The sequence below is a fragment of the Ricinus communis genome, chromosome 2 (assembly GCF_019578655.1).
Source record: "Ricinus communis isolate WT05 ecotype wild-type chromosome 2, ASM1957865v1, whole genome shotgun sequence".
NCBI classification, from domain to species: domain Eukaryota; kingdom Viridiplantae; phylum Streptophyta; class Magnoliopsida; order Malpighiales; family Euphorbiaceae; genus Ricinus; species Ricinus communis.
In genome coordinates this window covers 563,240-579,766 of record NC_063257.1, presented here as the reverse complement: position 1 = coordinate 579,766, position 16,527 = coordinate 563,240, and the positions used below count along the sequence as shown (strand labels likewise).

Below are 16,527 nucleotides of genomic sequence, written 5' to 3'. Positions count from 1 at the left end.
TTAATCGTCTGTTGGCTTTTGTGAGATTTCAGTCCTTATTTTCAGAAATTGTTCCTTCAAATTAAATCACGCAGCTGAAGGGTTTATTATGTTTTATTTATCTATCTAGTTCTACAGGGATTTTGCAGAGGATCTTTTACATGAAACTTATTTAACAGCACTCCCAACTATGTACAACAGCCTACTTTATGTGCAGACCATGTGCAGACCATACAAAATCTGCTCCTAATTTAAAACCCTAATAAACTTTCCATCCTTGGACCCCATGTTTAAAATAACAGCATATTGATGTATGCAAAACAAAGTGATCTTAATAGTCAGATGCTCAGTCATCTGACTTCCCTTCCTCAAATCTCTTGTGCTTTTGAATTTCCTTTCTTAACAGAAACAGTAGGTTCTTCAGTATCCTTATCATCAGCAGGTTCTTTGAAGACCTCCAGCATAGTTGCAGCATCTGATGCTAATGTCTGATTGACAACTTCTTCCAAATCACCCCGCTTTGCTCCAGTATCTGCTGCTAATGTCTGCTTCATACCTACTTCAATATCCCTCAGCTTTGGCACATCGTCGGCTGTTGATATCTCATTCCTGGCCCCTGGATTGATGCTGTTGTTACTCTCTTGGCTTTCTTGAACTCTATAGTAAGCCTTTGAAATAGAAAATAATCATACTCTTAATGTCATTTGAAATCACAGCAACAAAACATAAGTGCATGCTATTGAACTTGTGGCATTAATGCTCCCCTAGAGTTTTGATACAGCGTAAGAAGATGAGGAACTTTGAATAATAACATAAATAAGGATGGAACTAACCACACATGTTTGAGGTGGGGAGAGTACTTTGAAGGAGTTAGGACGATTGTTGAAATTTGTTTCCGGCACTCCAGGTATTCCTTCAGGAGACGTAAAATGGTCTACATCATGGCCCACCTGCCATATTAATAAACCAAAAAGCAAGTGATAAGGGGGAGGCATATGGATCTTATATGTGTGTTCCTGTCCTTTTTTTGCTCATCTCCTTTGGGAGGAAATGAGATGAAAAAAGCCCTTCAAGTCGAATATTCAGCCAAAAGTGACATAATTTGTTGGAACTTACCTAGAAATACAAGTGACTACTATGGACATTTGGAAGTCATGATTCCATCAAAATGTCATGCTAAAAGTATAAGCACTGAGAAATCATTTCTTCATGCCAATTGCCTTACATTTTAGGTCCTAAAAAGAGCAACTACGCTAGAAAAAATTCAAATCATGTTCGCATCCAGTTTTTAGGCCATGGAAAAATTATGGAGGATTTCTTACTCTTCCCTGTCCACCGAATTCCCAAGCATCACTATCCAATGCAACTTTATACTTCCCTGGCAAGTCACACCCAACCTTGTACCTGCATGTTTCAGATTGATACACCAAGGTTAACGGAAAGTCTATGCAAATCAACATCAGAATTTTAAATATTTTCTGCCGACAGTTAATAAATGGAACACATCCAGAGTCCATGAGCACTAAAATAATCGGATGTCTTGCTGCTTAGAAAATTAAGACATACCCATCATATGTATTCTCTGGATGAAAATTAAACACAAAAACCAGATCCCCACGCTCAAAGACAATAGCCTGCAATGTGAAATAACCTATCAGCTTCCTGAATGTTGTAATGATTAATTGTTGTTGGATGGAAACAATGACTAAAAGTCAACTTTCAAAGTGTTCTTCTAAGCAAATTGCTACACCTGGTCACTCAATATAGTCAGCAATTTTTCCACTGTACATTCTGTTCCAGGATATCTAGATCACCAATTTAAAAACAAGATTCTAACAGTTAAAACTATATATTCCATCTTCAGTAAGCTTTATACACTATCATATATCACCTACTGATCCATATAGTGCGAGCCATGGTTTTCTGTTTGGTCCAACTGATCCTCAATTTAACAAACAATGGAGAGAATTATCACATTTAAAAGTCATCCTTGCAGAAAACCTATGAGCTATATGCTTCATCTTTAAAATCACTCACATGAGAATATTGACCGGCCCTACTAATAAGATTAAAAAAGAGAATGTCTATCACACAAGGGCAACTGTACCTTATCTTCTTCATTTGTGCTGCTTACAATCTGCTTCGTTGATAAAAGGAACGAATGCTTTTCATCAAGCAAGTTCATAGCTTTATCAAATGCATTCATGAACTGAAGTACATGCACGTAAATGAAAAATTACATAGAAGTTAAAATAAAATGCCGGAAGCATCTAAAAAGAAGATAATATACTACAATCAGTCACATAATAATTAGCTAAAAAAATGGGCAATATAATATCTGCATGCGGTTCAACACTTTCTCTCGTCTTTTATCCTATTCAGTTATCTAGCAGTTCAGTCAATGCTCGGGAGGGAGGGAGAGAAGAAGAGAGGGGATGGGGGGTCCCATCATTGTCTCATTGTCACTATTAAATAGGGAATCTAAATGCTTCAGTACAAACATAATCTTCTTTTGCCAAAATTCATAGTAGAACCAGATCTCACTACATTAATTTATGACCAGTGTAAAGTTTAAGATTTAAGCATGTAGCCATAAGAAAGAAGCTTGTTGGCACATACTGCTTTTGTAGAAAAAGAATGGATGGCTATGAGCAATTTGCAACAAATAGCAGATTAAGAAGCTGATACCTAATGTGATGAAAGTGAGTTAACAAACCTTATATCTCAAGTGTTCGGTGTCAACTAAATTCCATTGGCGTCTGCACTTATCATAACTCCATCCATTGCCTTCTCTTGGGAAGTCAATCCACTCGGGATGGCCAAACTATTAAAAATTATTCATCACAATAAAATCAGAAATTAAGAAACTAGACATCTCTTTTTTTGTTTTGATCAATAAAGGAGCCTTCTATTTATTATTTCTAAGCTCCATTATAAGTATATTATTAATTGCTTAAAAGTTGCAATTAGTTTGGTTTCATGAAATGATTATTTTTTATGTTTTATTAAATTAAAGAAAGTACTGATCAGCCAGGATGAGTAAAAAAATTTCTGCTTCATGAAGAATTCAAACTTTTTGGCAACCATGTGGATTAAAAATATTAGTGCAACTGTCTTGCATTTCATGTCAGAAATACCTAGGTCTAGAAGGTCAGTAGCACCAAGTGTTTGATAAACAAGGGTTGGGCTAGCTTGTTTACCTCATTTCCCATAAAATTAAGGTAGCCCTCACCTCCTAATGCCATTGTTAAAAGATGAATCATCTGCAAAATAGATCACTTCAATTCTAACAAAGAAAGAAATAGGACCAAAATATCAAACTTTAACCCATTGTGCAATTCTTTTTATAGTGCCTTATGGATGAAATCAAGATACAAATACTGCAAAGTAGGAAGGAGAAATTATTCTGTCAGTTAAAACATTATAAAATGAGGAAACTGAGCATGATGAGTAAATCAAACCTTATGAAGTGCTATCCCTCGTTCAACAGTAGGTGGAGCATCTGTCAAGCAAGACATCCCAGAATACATTTCTGTATCCATCAGTAAGAAGGCGATTGTCTTGTCACCCACAATGGCCTGCAGGAACAAAGACATGAATGAGAAGGTAACAATTCATGATAATGGGCAAGTTCCATTTGCAGGACATCAAAGTAGCTTTTTCTTATTCTAAGTCTTGCTGCTTCTTGTTTGTCATTAGCAAGTTGCTTGTAACATTGCCCACTGGGGAGAATGCCTGAAATCAAACAAAATATTGATTACGGAAATGGAAAAACAAGAAACTGAAGTCCTCTTACTTGGTCATGACTCTCAGCATAAGCAACACATTTCTCTGTGTATCTCCTATTAGTTAAGCTCCATGAAATATCTCCCATTGACCACTCTTCATCAGTCTTGTTTTTCAAGTAATCAATCCATTTGTCAGGGATGGCCATCGCTAGGCGATAGTCAAAACCAATTCCCCCCTCAGAGACAGAACAACTAAGTCCAGGCATGCCAGAAACATCTTCGGCAATCACAGTGGCATCTGGCAAGAGGTTGTGAATCAGAGAATTGGCAAGCATCAAATAAACAACAGCGTCAACATCAGTTGCCTCACTGAAATACTCAATATAATTCCCTGAAAACCCCATGTTGATTCCATGGTGATGATATAACATTGAAGTTACTCCATCAAATCGAAAACCGTCAAATTTGTACTCCTCAAGCCACCATCTTAAATTGGACAGAAGAAAGCGAAGAACTTCCCAATTAGCATAATTAAAGAGCCGGCTGTCCCATAATTTATGGTAGCCTCGATCTGCAGTGTGAAAATAGGAATCCTGAGAGCTTTGCCCAACATCAAAGCCATTGAGACCATCAGTAACATTGTTACTTGCATGGCTGTGAACAACATCCATTAAGACACGTAAACCCAAGCTGTGGGCTTTGTCAATTAAATATTTGAGATCCTCAGGAGTTCCAGATCTACTGCTTACAGCAAAAAAGTTGGTAACATGATACCCAAATGATCCATAGTAAGAATGCTCCATGACAGCCATTAACTGGACTGTGTTATAATTATTTGCCTGTATATGGGGCAAGACATCGTCGGCAAATTCTCGGTATGAATTAACACGGGGTTCTGAACTACTCATTCCTACATGAGCCTCGTATATGCGTGGGGCCCTGGGTTTTGGAGGCCGAGGGTACTTAAACTGATACCTGCATATGATAAAGAGTGGATCAACAAAGGGCTTGTCTCTGTAAGATCAGGCGGGCTTATCTCTTTATGATCAGGCCCTTGCTTGGCGAACAGTTTTAAAAGAAATAGAAGTGATAATAGTTATTGAGTTGAGATGAAATAATCAGAAGTTTAAGCATAAAACAAAAACTGATTACTTAATAGACTTGATTTTAGTCTGAGCTGCATATTTAAAGCAAGAAAGATTGTGCTGTAAAGTAAAATTACAAACATAAATACCTTTCTGAAGCAGGAGGATCCCAGTAGACACCATCATATGGTGCTCCAAAACTTGAGGGGTCCACAGTAGCATATCTAATCCAAGCTGGAATTCGATCAACCCAAGCTCCATTGCCATGCTTGAATCGGAATTTGACCCTTGAATTGTGAGGAATTGCTGGATTTCCAGCAGAATCAGGTATTCTGATACTCCAAACACCAAATTCATTCTTTTCCATCCTGTGGTTAGAACCATTCCATCCATTGAAGTCCCCAATAACTTGTGCTTCCCTACATTATAGGAAAATAAATAAGGAATTAAGTAATAATAGAAAAGTTCATGTTGTTTTATTTTGATATTGTGAAAGCAAACAACATACTGAGCTGCAGGGGCCCACTCACGGTAGACAATGCTGCCATCTTCTCTATTAAATCCAAATTTCTGGTAACCTACAAAATGGCGGAAGCAGAAGGATTACCATTAAACAGCACTAGCACTAAAAGTACTACAAAAAGAAAAAAAGAAGGGCTTTTTAAGTCATTGCCACATTAAAAAGCTGCATTTTAAGTATGATTTAAGCATCTAGAGCTTATAGCAGGGACCATAAGAAAACATAAACATTGTTGAACTGTTTAGAAACTTTTGTCCGTGTAAATATATAGAAAGGGAAAGCTAAAATAGAAATACTGGATTGATATAGTGCTGAAAAGAACCTTTTGAAAATTCCTCAAGACCTCCTTCATGCTTTTCAATTAGCTGTTTTTGATCTATAAATCTTTTCACTCTATATCTGAAGTGATCTTTAAATTGATCCAGACCAGGATCAGTGCTCAAAAGACCAATATTTTCCATGTCTTCATCAATATTTGTCTTTGTTGAGCTGTCATCTGTCATAACTGCTGAGGCAGTGAGGACATGCTGTACCTGATAATGGCAATGCATCATTTCATATTTCTTCATAAATAATACAGTCAGGTATTAAACCTCGCAGGAAAGTATCTCAGAAAGAGAGATGAACCAACCAAATACTCTTTTTTGCCAAGAAAACTAAGTTCAGATAATAAGTCATTACCAGCACATATATCTATTTATGTCAAGAAAAAGATAATTTGAACCACAAAAGATTCTTGCCGTGCAAAAACATACCGTCTTATTTACTGGGAATCTTGAGAGGAAATAGACTTTGGGACAACCAAGCAAATATTGAGACCTATGAATCAGTCCAAGCGGCTTTTGTCTGGTAATATGGCAATCGTTTCCGAAAGCCTGTCAAATACAGCAGATGAGCAGTATAGCAACAAAATCCAGAAATCAGCACCTCGCAAATCAGAGCATTAAGCATAACCACAAAATAGCTCCTTTATAAGTACACAGGATTGTAACAAACGAACAAGAGATTTTTGTTTTTATTTTTTCAAGGAAGACTGATTAAAATTAAACTGTTCAGTCCTTTATACTCATCCTATGATTCATTTCTTGGAACTTATTATGCTATCGATAAGCTGAAGAAATTGTTTAGAAAGATGGAGCAGTTTCCAGATCAAGAATATCAAAAAAAGAAAAGAAAAGAAACAATTAGAATGTCATTGCAAAAAAGAAAGGTAACTGATCAACATGGAATCTAAGCTACAACCAATGAATAACACAACCAGCAGTCGAGCAAGCAGTTACTGAAGAACTTCAGAATGTGAAAAAGGATGTACCCTTTTAGAGTTGTTAGCTAAAGAACCAAAAACAGGAGCCGGAAAAAGTGTTAAAGAACCTAACATCTTCTTCTCCAAATTTAGCCACTCTGCCTCATGACTCTTCTCTCTCCCTCCAAGCTCTAACCAAAAAGATACAATCTTTTATATTAACTCAAAACTCTCCTAGTATTAGAATTAAGATCACCTGCGACCGACACGTAGACATGGAGAAAATCTATTGATTGATTGATGGGCTAAAATGCTGCTTTGCCCCTTAAAATTATCATGCTCCCCACTTTAACACTTCCGTGGGACCCGTGATTAGATTTGCTTTTGGATTGCTGTTAGACAAGTAAAGCATATATCCTCCACGCGACAAGTGACTAGCCGTCAAACACAAGAGTTTTCATCATATCCAACGGCAGCAATTCAATCAATACCTTATTCTCAATTATGCTCTGCTGTAGCCGTTTATGTTTTCCAACTGTTACAAGATCTGAGATATAGCTTATATTGTTACGCCACGTCATGAACTGCCAAACACCTTATTACTAAAAGAACACCAATAGTTGACTAAAGAGACGAGATTACCCTGAGACCTTATGTTACGCCACGTCAAGAACCGTCTAAGGTTTATTACAAAAGAGCCCCCAATATTTAATAAAAAGACAAAATTAACCTGAGAAGTTATGCGACGCCGTCTCGTTTTTCTTCTTGATTAACTATAAAGCCTACGGACAGTGAAGGTTGGGGTTAATTAGGGTTTTGCAGAGAAAGATGAGCAGGAGTTTAGGGATACCGGTGAAGCTACTGCACGAGGCAGCCGGTCACATAGTGACGGTGGAGCTGAAGAGTGGAGAGCTTTATAGAGGAAGTATGGTCGAGTGCGAGGATAACTGGAACTGCCAGCTCGAGAGCATTACTTACACTGCTAAGGTACTTAATCTTTCATTGATTTATGTTTGTTTATACGAATTTTTGTTCGTCGTTTAATGACCTAGGTTTTTTCGTGAAATTGAAAATAAGAGGATTTCTTTTGGTGATTCTTAACTGTGGATCTTAAATGTTCAGTTTGTAAAGGTTAAGTGGACTTGCTTTCACACATTTCTTTTCTCAAGTTCTTATTATGAACCTAGATGTTTGGGAAGCCAAAAAATAGAGCTAGGACTCAAAAAAAAACCCTAATTAAAAAGCTTACATCGCAAAGTCCTCTAGGATCATTCTGGTTAATGCATGGGCAGCTGCTATTTGTCCTGCAAGACAATTATATAATGATGCCTTCGCTTTTTGAAGCTTATTATATCCAAAATAACAGTTTATTATTTTAGATTAAAATTGGAACCCCTAATGTAGGGGCCTAAGAACTCCAATAATTTTTTTTGACTGCTGGCGGTTGTGGTTCATATTAAAAATTTGAATAACAATATGGAATTGGCAGTACATTTTTAAAAAGATCTTAGACAACCAATATAGGTTAGATTTTCAGTTTGATTTTCTAATGATGTTTTCAGTCGTTATTTAAGTTATTTAAATTAATAGAGATACGGGAAACTTTCAAATATCTGGTGTTTAATGCTTTTTAGCTTGAATAATTGGTTTATAATTGTTTCATCTGGGTCCTCGATTCCCAATTAGTTGCTGATTTTTCTGTGCTTTGCCACAGGATGGGAAGGTTTCACAGCTTGAGCATGTTTTTATTAGGGGCAGCAAAGTCAGGTATATAAACCTTTTGTTCTCTTATTACTAGATGGTATAGTGTTTGAGATGTTTAGTTGATTGTTCACAACTTGGTTTTAATCAGTTGAAAATGGTGGGAAATTTTAACAGGTTTATGGTCATACCGGACATGCTAAAGAATGCTCCTATGTTTAAGCGTCTGGATGCTAGAATCAAGGTAGGGTTCCACTTATGAGTGATTTTCTTTTTTTCCAATCTTTACTTGTACGTCTTTAACTTATGATTTCTCTTTCTTTATTCTTCTCTTGAAGGGCAAGAGTGCATCCCTTGGAGTTGGCAGGGGCAGATCTGTTGCTATGCGGGCTAAAGTAAGCTCTGTCTCTTTGAATGTTAATTTAGGGGTTTGGTGTTCTTTCATCTTTTTATTCTTTGGGCCAAAAACACCTAAAACTCAGCAAATTCAATGCACAAGGGTACGAAGTTTTTGTGTAATAAATATACACTTCAAATGATCTTGTACCCTATGAAAGTATCATTTGCTTCTCCACAGGGCAGGTTGATGCATGGGAAATCATACCAGGCAGTTTTATGCTCGATGGTGCGTTATAAGTTATCTAATTCTATCTTTTCTTATGTTGCAGGCTCAAGCTGCTGGCCGTGCTGGCCCTGGTAGAGGCACCGCACCACCTGTTAGGAGGTGAAGCCCTCATGGCTTGATCTGGAGCTTTCATAGTATCTGGAGGATCCCTGGTCTTGATATCATCAAATCTAGTGTAATTTTTGTAATGGGGAGAGAAAAATCTTAATTGCTGGACAAGAAGTTACTTATCTATGCGTGTATTCAATCTTGAATATTGGATACTTTCTACAGTTGTCAATTGATACAATGGCATGTTGTGTATATGTGCTGCTCTCTTAATCGTGGCTCCATATGTTCTTGTCGTTTCTAAATGATACTTGGACTTGGACTTGGACTTTCCCATGTGATATGGATTCACCTGCTGTGAAAGCTTATTTAGGGCTATTCTTTGCTATATACAAGAGGGATCCTTATTAGCTATCCTTGAATGATCATTAAATAGAAATAACGAAGTTGAGCACCGAGTTTGTGTTTGGATTACCCTTTGCCATTTCTTGTCTTGGCCCTATCGATCCCAAGAATTATCTTTAGGTTACTGTGGCCACTGCATTTCTTTCACTTTTGGTTTTTGGGATTGGACACTAATGATATTCTTTCTTGAGTAAGGACACTAATGATTTTGAAGGGACCTGACTTGTAGAGAAAAATGGTACATTGAATTAATGGACCCCAGATTATAGATCAAATCAAAGCAAAGATGAACATTACAAACTTCAAAGATCTTTTTGCTTTTGTATGGTACTGTAAGTGTGCGAAACTCCATTATTGCTCTTATTTGCATAGTACAGAAACTGTACGTAGTAGTTATGAGCACAGATTATTAGACAATAATACCATCTGCAGCCATAAGATCAACGGAAGTAGCCATAGAGTTCCAAGAAGCAAATGCACAAGTTCCAGGGATCCGAGACATCTGTGGTAGGACCGGTCAATATAACCCTAAAAAACCTAAATGGAAGCAGGGAATTAGGCCCAGTTATGGGCCATGATGCGAACTGACCGGGCTTGCACACTGTTTGGTCATCTTTGTGTACTCTCAAGTTTGTCCAAGACTTCCCGTCAAGCGAACCCTGCAATTCAATCCAGGAGAGAAACTCATCTCTGTTCAAGCATAAAATTACCCTTTCCGAGTATTGGACTAACAATAATATGAGCGTAACAGGATGATCATTTTTACCTGCAAATTCCAAAATCTTATATAGGCTCTTGATCCATCTTGTCTCAGGGTGTAGTAGTTGCACATTAGCTGCATCAAACACAACTCATACATTCAGGAGATTCCTTTGTGATTTTATTATAAAAGCAAACGTGTGATTTTTGTGCAAGAAAGATATCAAATGATGTCAGATGGTCTAAAAGATAAAAAGGGAAGTCGATGCAAACCTATTATACCATACTTCATAGGCTACCATATCTTAAAATAGGCCAGCCTGTTAGAAAACCTACAATGGCATGAACCCTGACCAGTGTGGAATTGCGTACTTTGATGTGATTTTTGTGCAAGAAAGATATCAAATGATGTCAGATGGTCTAAAAGATAAAAAGGGAAGTCGATGCAAACCTATTATACCATACTTCATAGGCTACCATATCTTAAAATAGGCCAGCCTGTTAGAAAACCTACAATGGCATGAACCCTGACCAGTGTGGAATTGCGTACTTTGATGGGAGACAATCTAGACACCAAACCCAGTCGTGCAACTGCTATTCTACTAAATGCAGTGTAATGTCTCGATTACATTAAATTGACAGAGGTGATACGTTCCCAATTCATTCCGGTTTGACCCACCATTTAATAAGACATCGCAAGCAGACAGAATCTTCGTTTCAGAAAATAAACACAAAGGTTCCAGGGCTTTAGTCAAAAGTTGACTAGATGTGAAATTGTTTTATGATTGAGCTTGCCAAAAGAAAATAGTACGCTATAATGACAAATGATAGTCCTTTTGCATATAAACAGTAGGCATACAACAATGTTTTGCGTGTAAAATTACCATTTTGAGAATTACAGTCGATCAACCAAAAGTGTTGTACAAAATAAACAGCAGTAGGAACAGACCTGATGATCTTTACCAATGTCAACCATCCACCATGCACATTTATTCCCATCTTCCATCCGAGGCCCAGCAAAAGATGTTCCCTAATGCACAAAAAACATCATTTTTCTATCACAATGAAACTAATAATGAATATGAAAGTTACAAATTTATAAACCATTCTTACTTGGTAAGTTCTTGATACCAAGGCCTTTGGGTCAGTGTGTCTTAAAGTGGGACTGCTGGCTGTAATGGTGATTCTCTGAGACAAGCAATTAACAGGATGAGGAATTGTATTGTACATGTTCCATCAATCAAAGTGTAGCTTTCCTTTTTCAAGAAGATAATAGGTGCTGAGCACTTCACCTTAGCCAGAACAGGATTAACCCACTGGTGTTCCCCGTAAGATGTTCCAGCAAAGTACAATACTCCATTGCTGTCCCCATCGCATATGTATTGGAGCTCCTTATAACTAGATCGCCTATGTTGAAACCATTCCCTACAAAACAAGGATCGCATTACTTATAACCCTCAAGCTGCAAATAATTTTGGAATCATCAACACAGAAGCATAGAGTGGAAAATATGATCTAACAGACAATTCCAACAACAATTGCAACAAAATTGTCTCAGAGGTCCTCTTGCCCCTAAGAAAGAAATCCTCATACCCTAACACAAAGCAAGGCTGCAATAGCAGTACATCCTTCCCTCCCACATCATACAGAACTGGTTGAAGCAAAAATTCTACCAATTTACAGAAATTATTCTCAACTGTTATGCAAATTATTTGATGAATTACTATTACCAAGACAGTAACCAATATCCTTCATGAAGAATTCGAATTAAATCAGTCATAATATTCTATAGATGAAATATCCAGCAGCATGTTCAAGTGAAATTTTTCTAGGTGCAATTTCACTCTTAGCTGTATCATTAACTATTCTTTAGATAAATAGGAAGGGCAAGTACTTGATTCTTCAGATTAAAGAGGCTTGACCACCCTTTTATCAAGATCAAGAAACACGTGCAGAAAATAACATAATCAAAGATACATACTTTTTGTCACTTTCTGTCCTTGCTAATCCATATTCGACATAATTGATGCCCTCACTCACCTGCATCAGTAACAGAGGAGAAGATTAGCAGAAGGTACTTCTTGTCTGACGACTATAAAATCTTCAAGATGGTGCATAACTTACAAGATTATCAAAAATGCGAATGTTCTTGCAAAGATTGCTATGCCTCAACTGCACAAAAATTATCACACCTTATATCCACATCTTTGGTAGATCAATCAATACATTTCTCGATATACAGGATCTACATACCTTCTTAAGCAAGTGGCATGGCATCAATGGAAATCGCACATATGCCAATAAGTCATTCAGAATTTGAAACCTCTCTTGAAAAATGAGGTAAGGAGTTGAAGTTTCCATTAGCTCATCCACCATTTCCCACCCAACCAACTCCTTAGCTCTCATGCACCACATCAAAATTGCATTGAGAATTCTTTCTTCGGATGTTACTGTCAGATCTTGATGCTGCAAAACCCACCATTTGTTATAGGACTGTTTCTAAATGGTTTTGTCATATTTATATTAGCTTCCAAAAATCTATGCATCCACGGGAGTTAAACTAATCAAGATGTACATATACATAACATCTACACCTAAATATAAAATATTAAACATCTAAAAAAAAGACACATTTGTCCATGGAGGTTTTACAAATGGAACACATAATGACGAGTTCAATTTTCATCTCAGATCCACCTAACAATCTGTCCAAGCCAGTAATTGTGCAACGCAGGTAGATTTGCTCCAAAATTATGGTTTGAAAGGGTGTGTAGATCATTTTCTTTATAACTCATTAATCAAGAACAGAGGATTAATCATATCCCATCATTCGAACAACTCTTTCAAAATAGGCAATTGTATTCCACCAGAAAGCATTTTCCTTTTCTAAATCATCAGACCATTTCTTATATTTATACTTCTCTAGATATGCATTTCCTTTTCTGTAACTTAACCTCAAGCCAACCCTCAGTCTCAACGATAACATTTCAGAAAGTGAGAACACACCTGAATGATACAGCAAAAAGTTCTCTCGTCTAACAAGATGAAGTCAACGCTTGCAGTTGTGCAATAATTGAAGTGCATTGCAAATTTTCTCTCACAGGTTTCTTCAATGAGTTTACATGATGGAATTGATGAAACCGCAAGCAAGACCGGACATACTGAATCCTGCAACAAAATTCAACAGTTAGCTTCGAAAGAATAGCCCAAATAACTTCCGAAATTTGTCTGCTTCGTCGTCCATTAAACTTGTTCATAATAGAAAAACTCGTGTTGTATGACCTTCTTCCACTAGGACTCCAGCCCTGCATATAATATGTACATGAAAAGGTATCAATATCTTATGATTCAATATCAAAAAGGGATCTCTTCTTTTTTTCAGAAGTCCGAAACCGCAAGTCACTTCTCCATTCTTTAATTCTAGTCAGACAAGAAGCATATCAGAACAGCAGACAAGATTGTTTATAATAACAAAAAATTGCTGGATGTGAATATTTGGTAAGATAAAGGTGAACTACCTCCGAGAGGGATTCTAAAAGTGTTTTGCAGCATTCCTGATAAAGAAGAGTGATCCCAAATTTGTCAGCTAATAGAAGAAGCTGGAGTAACAAGCTTCCAAAATCCATTGTATCTTCCAAACTGAATTCCCCACTATACATGAAGTCAAGCATAATCGCGAATGCTTCTGGTGAGACATCACTTAGATAAACATCTGAAGAACTACTCTCACTCATTCCATTTGTGAACATCTGCATTACAACTCTTTTTTTCAGTAACAGTGAAGTTGATTTGGAGAAACGATAAGAACCAAATACATTGTCAAACACCAATCCAAAACAAAAACTTAGCAGTAGAGCTACAGATGTAGATGGCAGATATGACATAACAAAATATAGTGTTTGGCAAATCAATTTAATACTTCTGGAGATGCTATTGTATATTCAAGAAGAGCTGCTAAATTTGCACTGAATGTCTCAAACTGAAACACAATATTGTTATATCATCTTCAGCATTCTCAACATTCTGAACTTAGCATGTGTATTATATAAAGTTGCTCCTATAACTATAAATTAAAATCATAAATAAACAACTGGACAACCGACCTTGCACCAATTCAGTTGAATATTGTCAAATCCATGTAACATATTGGAAATCAGTGCAAAGGAACTCAAACTCATTCAATATACAATGCTTAGTTCCAATCAAATTTTTAGTTGAACTATGTCAACCATTTGCTTAACCTAGGAGAATTTGTGACCATATCATTTCAGAGTTTTCAATCTAATGTTTCCCAAAACAGGTTACCTGAAGTATTAAGAATGTGAAGGAGACACAATAATAGGAAGAAGACAAGGATGAATTACCTTTGCAAATGGGACGCTCCACATACTTAAAATGACTTTATGACATCGAGCAACAAGACCATAACTCTCAACATAAATATTTACATCACTGTACTCGCCATCTGAATGCAACTTTTTGAGCTTTTGCACATTGACGGGAAGCCCAAAGGGGAAAGTCATATAACTGTGAGGCCACAAGTTTGGAAATGATAATTCCACTTTCTTACCAGAGGTAAACAATTTTTTATTCAATTTAAAACGATCAACAGTTTCCTCACACAGCTTGGCCAGTGGCATCACTTCAAACTGTATACTCAAAGCCCACAATGAACCAAGTTGTGACTCCGAAATCTACGTTAGAAAGAAAAGGTGGGATTAGTCTTGCCCCGAGTGCTTGAAAATGGAAATAGAGAATGAAAATAATACCTGGGTGTAGCCTGTATAAATAAATTGAAGAAGCGCGTGCAGAATTGGATAAGTCACATCCTGCAGCAGAACAACGTCTTCATTTGACAAACTGAGAGGAAAATTACCAGATGCTTGCAAGATAACCTTATGAGCCGGCACAGGTCTTTCTTCTTTACCAATAACAAAGAACATATCAGATAATTCCCAACTCTCCAGGTAATTTTCAAGTCCCCATTTCTCATAGTCCATTTGTTCATCTTCCAAATCCTCTTCAAAATCCTCCTTGCCCCCATGTTCTCCAGAATCAACTTGCTCCCATAGTAACATATGATTGTGTGGCAATGGCAACACGTTGACATTTCTATAGCCAACATGTTTATCCCAGCTACTAAGCCCAACATACTGAACATTGCAGTTTGGGTTCGAATCTAACCACTGAAATACAAGATTCTGAAAAGGGTATCTTCCCTTACCTACACTAATCAACCCATCATAAATACAAATCCAATAACTTTGAAATGCAAAGGAGCTGCAAAGTCCAATACCTTCTGCATCAACCACAGTCTTGCCATTTACCTCAATTTTCAATCTACGGTTCCTATGACTTCCAAGAATCACAGTATAATGAGGGCTGTTATCTCTCTTATAATGGTAGTGCTGGCTCCCTACATTCTCCCTAAACACCAAAGTAACATCATTATGAGCAAAAGCATCAAAAGCCACACAACCTCTACCGGCTTCCCGGAATTTCAAATCCTTCCTCCAAGCACACTGAAATGGTGCAACCGTGAGGAACTTTTTCTCTTTCTCTTCTATCATTTCTCCTTAAAGAAAAAAGAATATCCCTTGATGACAATCACACTAGAGATCAGCAAATACTTATAGAAGGATGAGATAACGAGAAAGGCACCACCTTTATCTACCTGAAAAGAATGAACAAGTTGGCAAATAAAAGAGAGAACAAAAATACAAGGTAGATTTGAAAGCCCCTCTGATTTTAATTGAAATAACTGGCTCTGAGATTTTCAAGAAAACCCATCAAAGTCGATTAAAGGAAAATACAAATCCATATAACCAGAAGTCTAAGAAAGTTGAAGTGTAACACACTAATGGGCAAGTATAAAGCCAAACAACAAATAAAATATCATTATCTTAGAAGAACCCAGAAAGAGCCAGATTCCCACCCAATATAATAAAAAAAAAAAAAAAAAAAATCTGAACCCACTAACAACTTTTAAGTATCAATCAGAAACTAACGTCAATCCTACACCACATTCTTATCCAGGGACAATAACAGTACAAAAATATCTGGGTAATAATGATAAAAAAAAAAAAAAGAAGATATAGATATCCCTATAAAAATATATTAAGAAAAATTAGACCATTGCACCGAACCTCAAAAAAATCCCAAACTGACAACCAAGGGCAACACCATAATATCAAGCTTGATTGAGAATCTAATGGTGGGTGATTATTACATCATTGTTGCCTGGCAGAATGTTCAAAATGTTAAATCTTTATCAACAAAATGGAACACGAAACACAAACATAGATATTTAGATCAGATTTGAAAATGACGGTTGGGATTGTGAAGAAGGACAATATTATGACATGGAAGGATAAGAAGAGAGGATGTGCATGGAATAAGTCTAATAGCTACAGAGAAATTTCAGTTTCTCCTTTGAACAATTAGAATTGGAGAGGTGGGTCCCGATGCCCCAGGCCAACAGGCTACATGGCTGG

The 16,527-nt window shown here is 36.9% G+C and overlaps 3 protein-coding genes across 7 annotated transcripts; 1 reads left to right on the top strand and 2 right to left on the bottom strand.

Annotated features, from left to right (window-relative positions):
* Positions 1-61: 61 nt before the first annotated feature.
* On the bottom strand, positions 62-6,781 carry LOC8273608 (1,4-alpha-glucan-branching enzyme, chloroplastic/amyloplastic). The gene is given in 15 exon segments (XM_015719472.3): positions 62-349; positions 351-647; positions 813-929; positions 1,302-1,383; positions 1,546-1,613; positions 2,087-2,188; positions 2,696-2,803; positions 3,180-3,242; positions 3,441-3,557; positions 3,776-4,682; positions 4,942-5,211; positions 5,301-5,370; positions 5,635-5,845; positions 6,068-6,187; positions 6,625-6,781. Coding segments are annotated over 15 exon segments (2,622 nt in total). The 5' UTR covers positions 6,691-6,781; the 3' UTR covers positions 62-325.
* A 555-nt stretch (positions 6,782-7,336) lies between these two features.
* Positions 7,337-9,186, top strand: LOC8273609 (small nuclear ribonucleoprotein SmD3b). Its single transcript, XM_002510627.4, has 5 exons — positions 7,337-7,542; positions 8,270-8,322; positions 8,434-8,500; positions 8,595-8,651; positions 8,925-9,186. The coding sequence occupies exons 1-5, from the start codon at positions 7,384-7,386 to the stop codon at positions 8,982-8,984; spliced, it is 396 nt and encodes a 131-aa protein (XP_002510673.1). The 5' UTR covers positions 7,337-7,383; the 3' UTR covers positions 8,985-9,186.
* Positions 9,187-9,557: 371 nt separating this feature from the next.
* On the bottom strand, positions 9,558-16,507 carry LOC8273610 (BTB/POZ domain-containing protein At2g30600). Of its 5 annotated transcripts, none has more exons than XM_015719858.3 (13): positions 16,180-16,507; positions 14,803-15,707; positions 14,398-14,727; positions 13,552-13,782; positions 13,040-13,201; positions 12,287-12,499; positions 12,158-12,205; positions 12,015-12,073; positions 11,326-11,458; positions 11,147-11,221; positions 10,983-11,063; positions 10,101-10,169; positions 9,558-9,993 (listed from the first exon to the last, which is right to left on the bottom strand). In XM_015719858.3, exons 2-13 carry the CDS (start codon positions 15,601-15,603, stop codon positions 9,775-9,777), a joined length of 2,421 nt encoding a protein of 806 aa, XP_015575344.2. In that variant the 5' UTR covers positions 15,604-15,707; positions 16,180-16,507; the 3' UTR covers positions 9,558-9,774. The 5 variants fall into 5 exon arrangements, 4 of the variants coding, with proteins under 4 accessions (XP_015575344.2, XP_048226658.1, XP_002510674.2 ...); XM_048370701.1 differs by lacking the exon at positions 16,180-16,507 and having other exon boundaries at positions 9,558-9,836; positions 9,924-9,993; positions 14,803-15,987; XR_007214710.1 differs by lacking the exon at positions 16,180-16,507 and having other exon boundaries at positions 9,744-9,836; positions 9,924-10,024; positions 14,803-15,987.
* Between the last annotated feature and the right edge of the window lie 20 nt (positions 16,508-16,527).

Coding starts and splice junctions, on each gene's coding strand:
- LOC8273609 (XM_002510627.4), top strand. CDS start 7,384: ATGAGCAGGAGTTTAGGGATACCGGTGAAGCTACTGCACGAGGCAGCC. Junction 8,323..8,433: donor ATTAGGGGCAGCAAAGTCAG/GTATATAAACCT, acceptor AAATTTTAACAG/GTTTATGGTCATACCGGACA. Junction 8,501..8,594: donor GTCTGGATGCTAGAATCAAG/GTAGGGTTCCAC, acceptor CTTCTCTTGAAG/GGCAAGAGTGCATCCCTTGG.
- LOC8273610 (XM_015719858.3), bottom strand. CDS start 15,603: ATGATAGAAGAGAAAGAGAAAAAGTTCCTCACGGTTGCACCATTTCAG. Junction 13,783..14,397: donor GGAGCGTCCCATTTGCAAAG/GTAATTCATCCT, acceptor GTTGTAATGCAG/ATGTTCACAAATGGAATGAG. Junction 12,500..13,039: donor CTTTTTGCTGTATCATTCAG/GTGTGTTCTCAC, acceptor TGGGTTTTGCAG/CATCAAGATCTGACAGTAAC.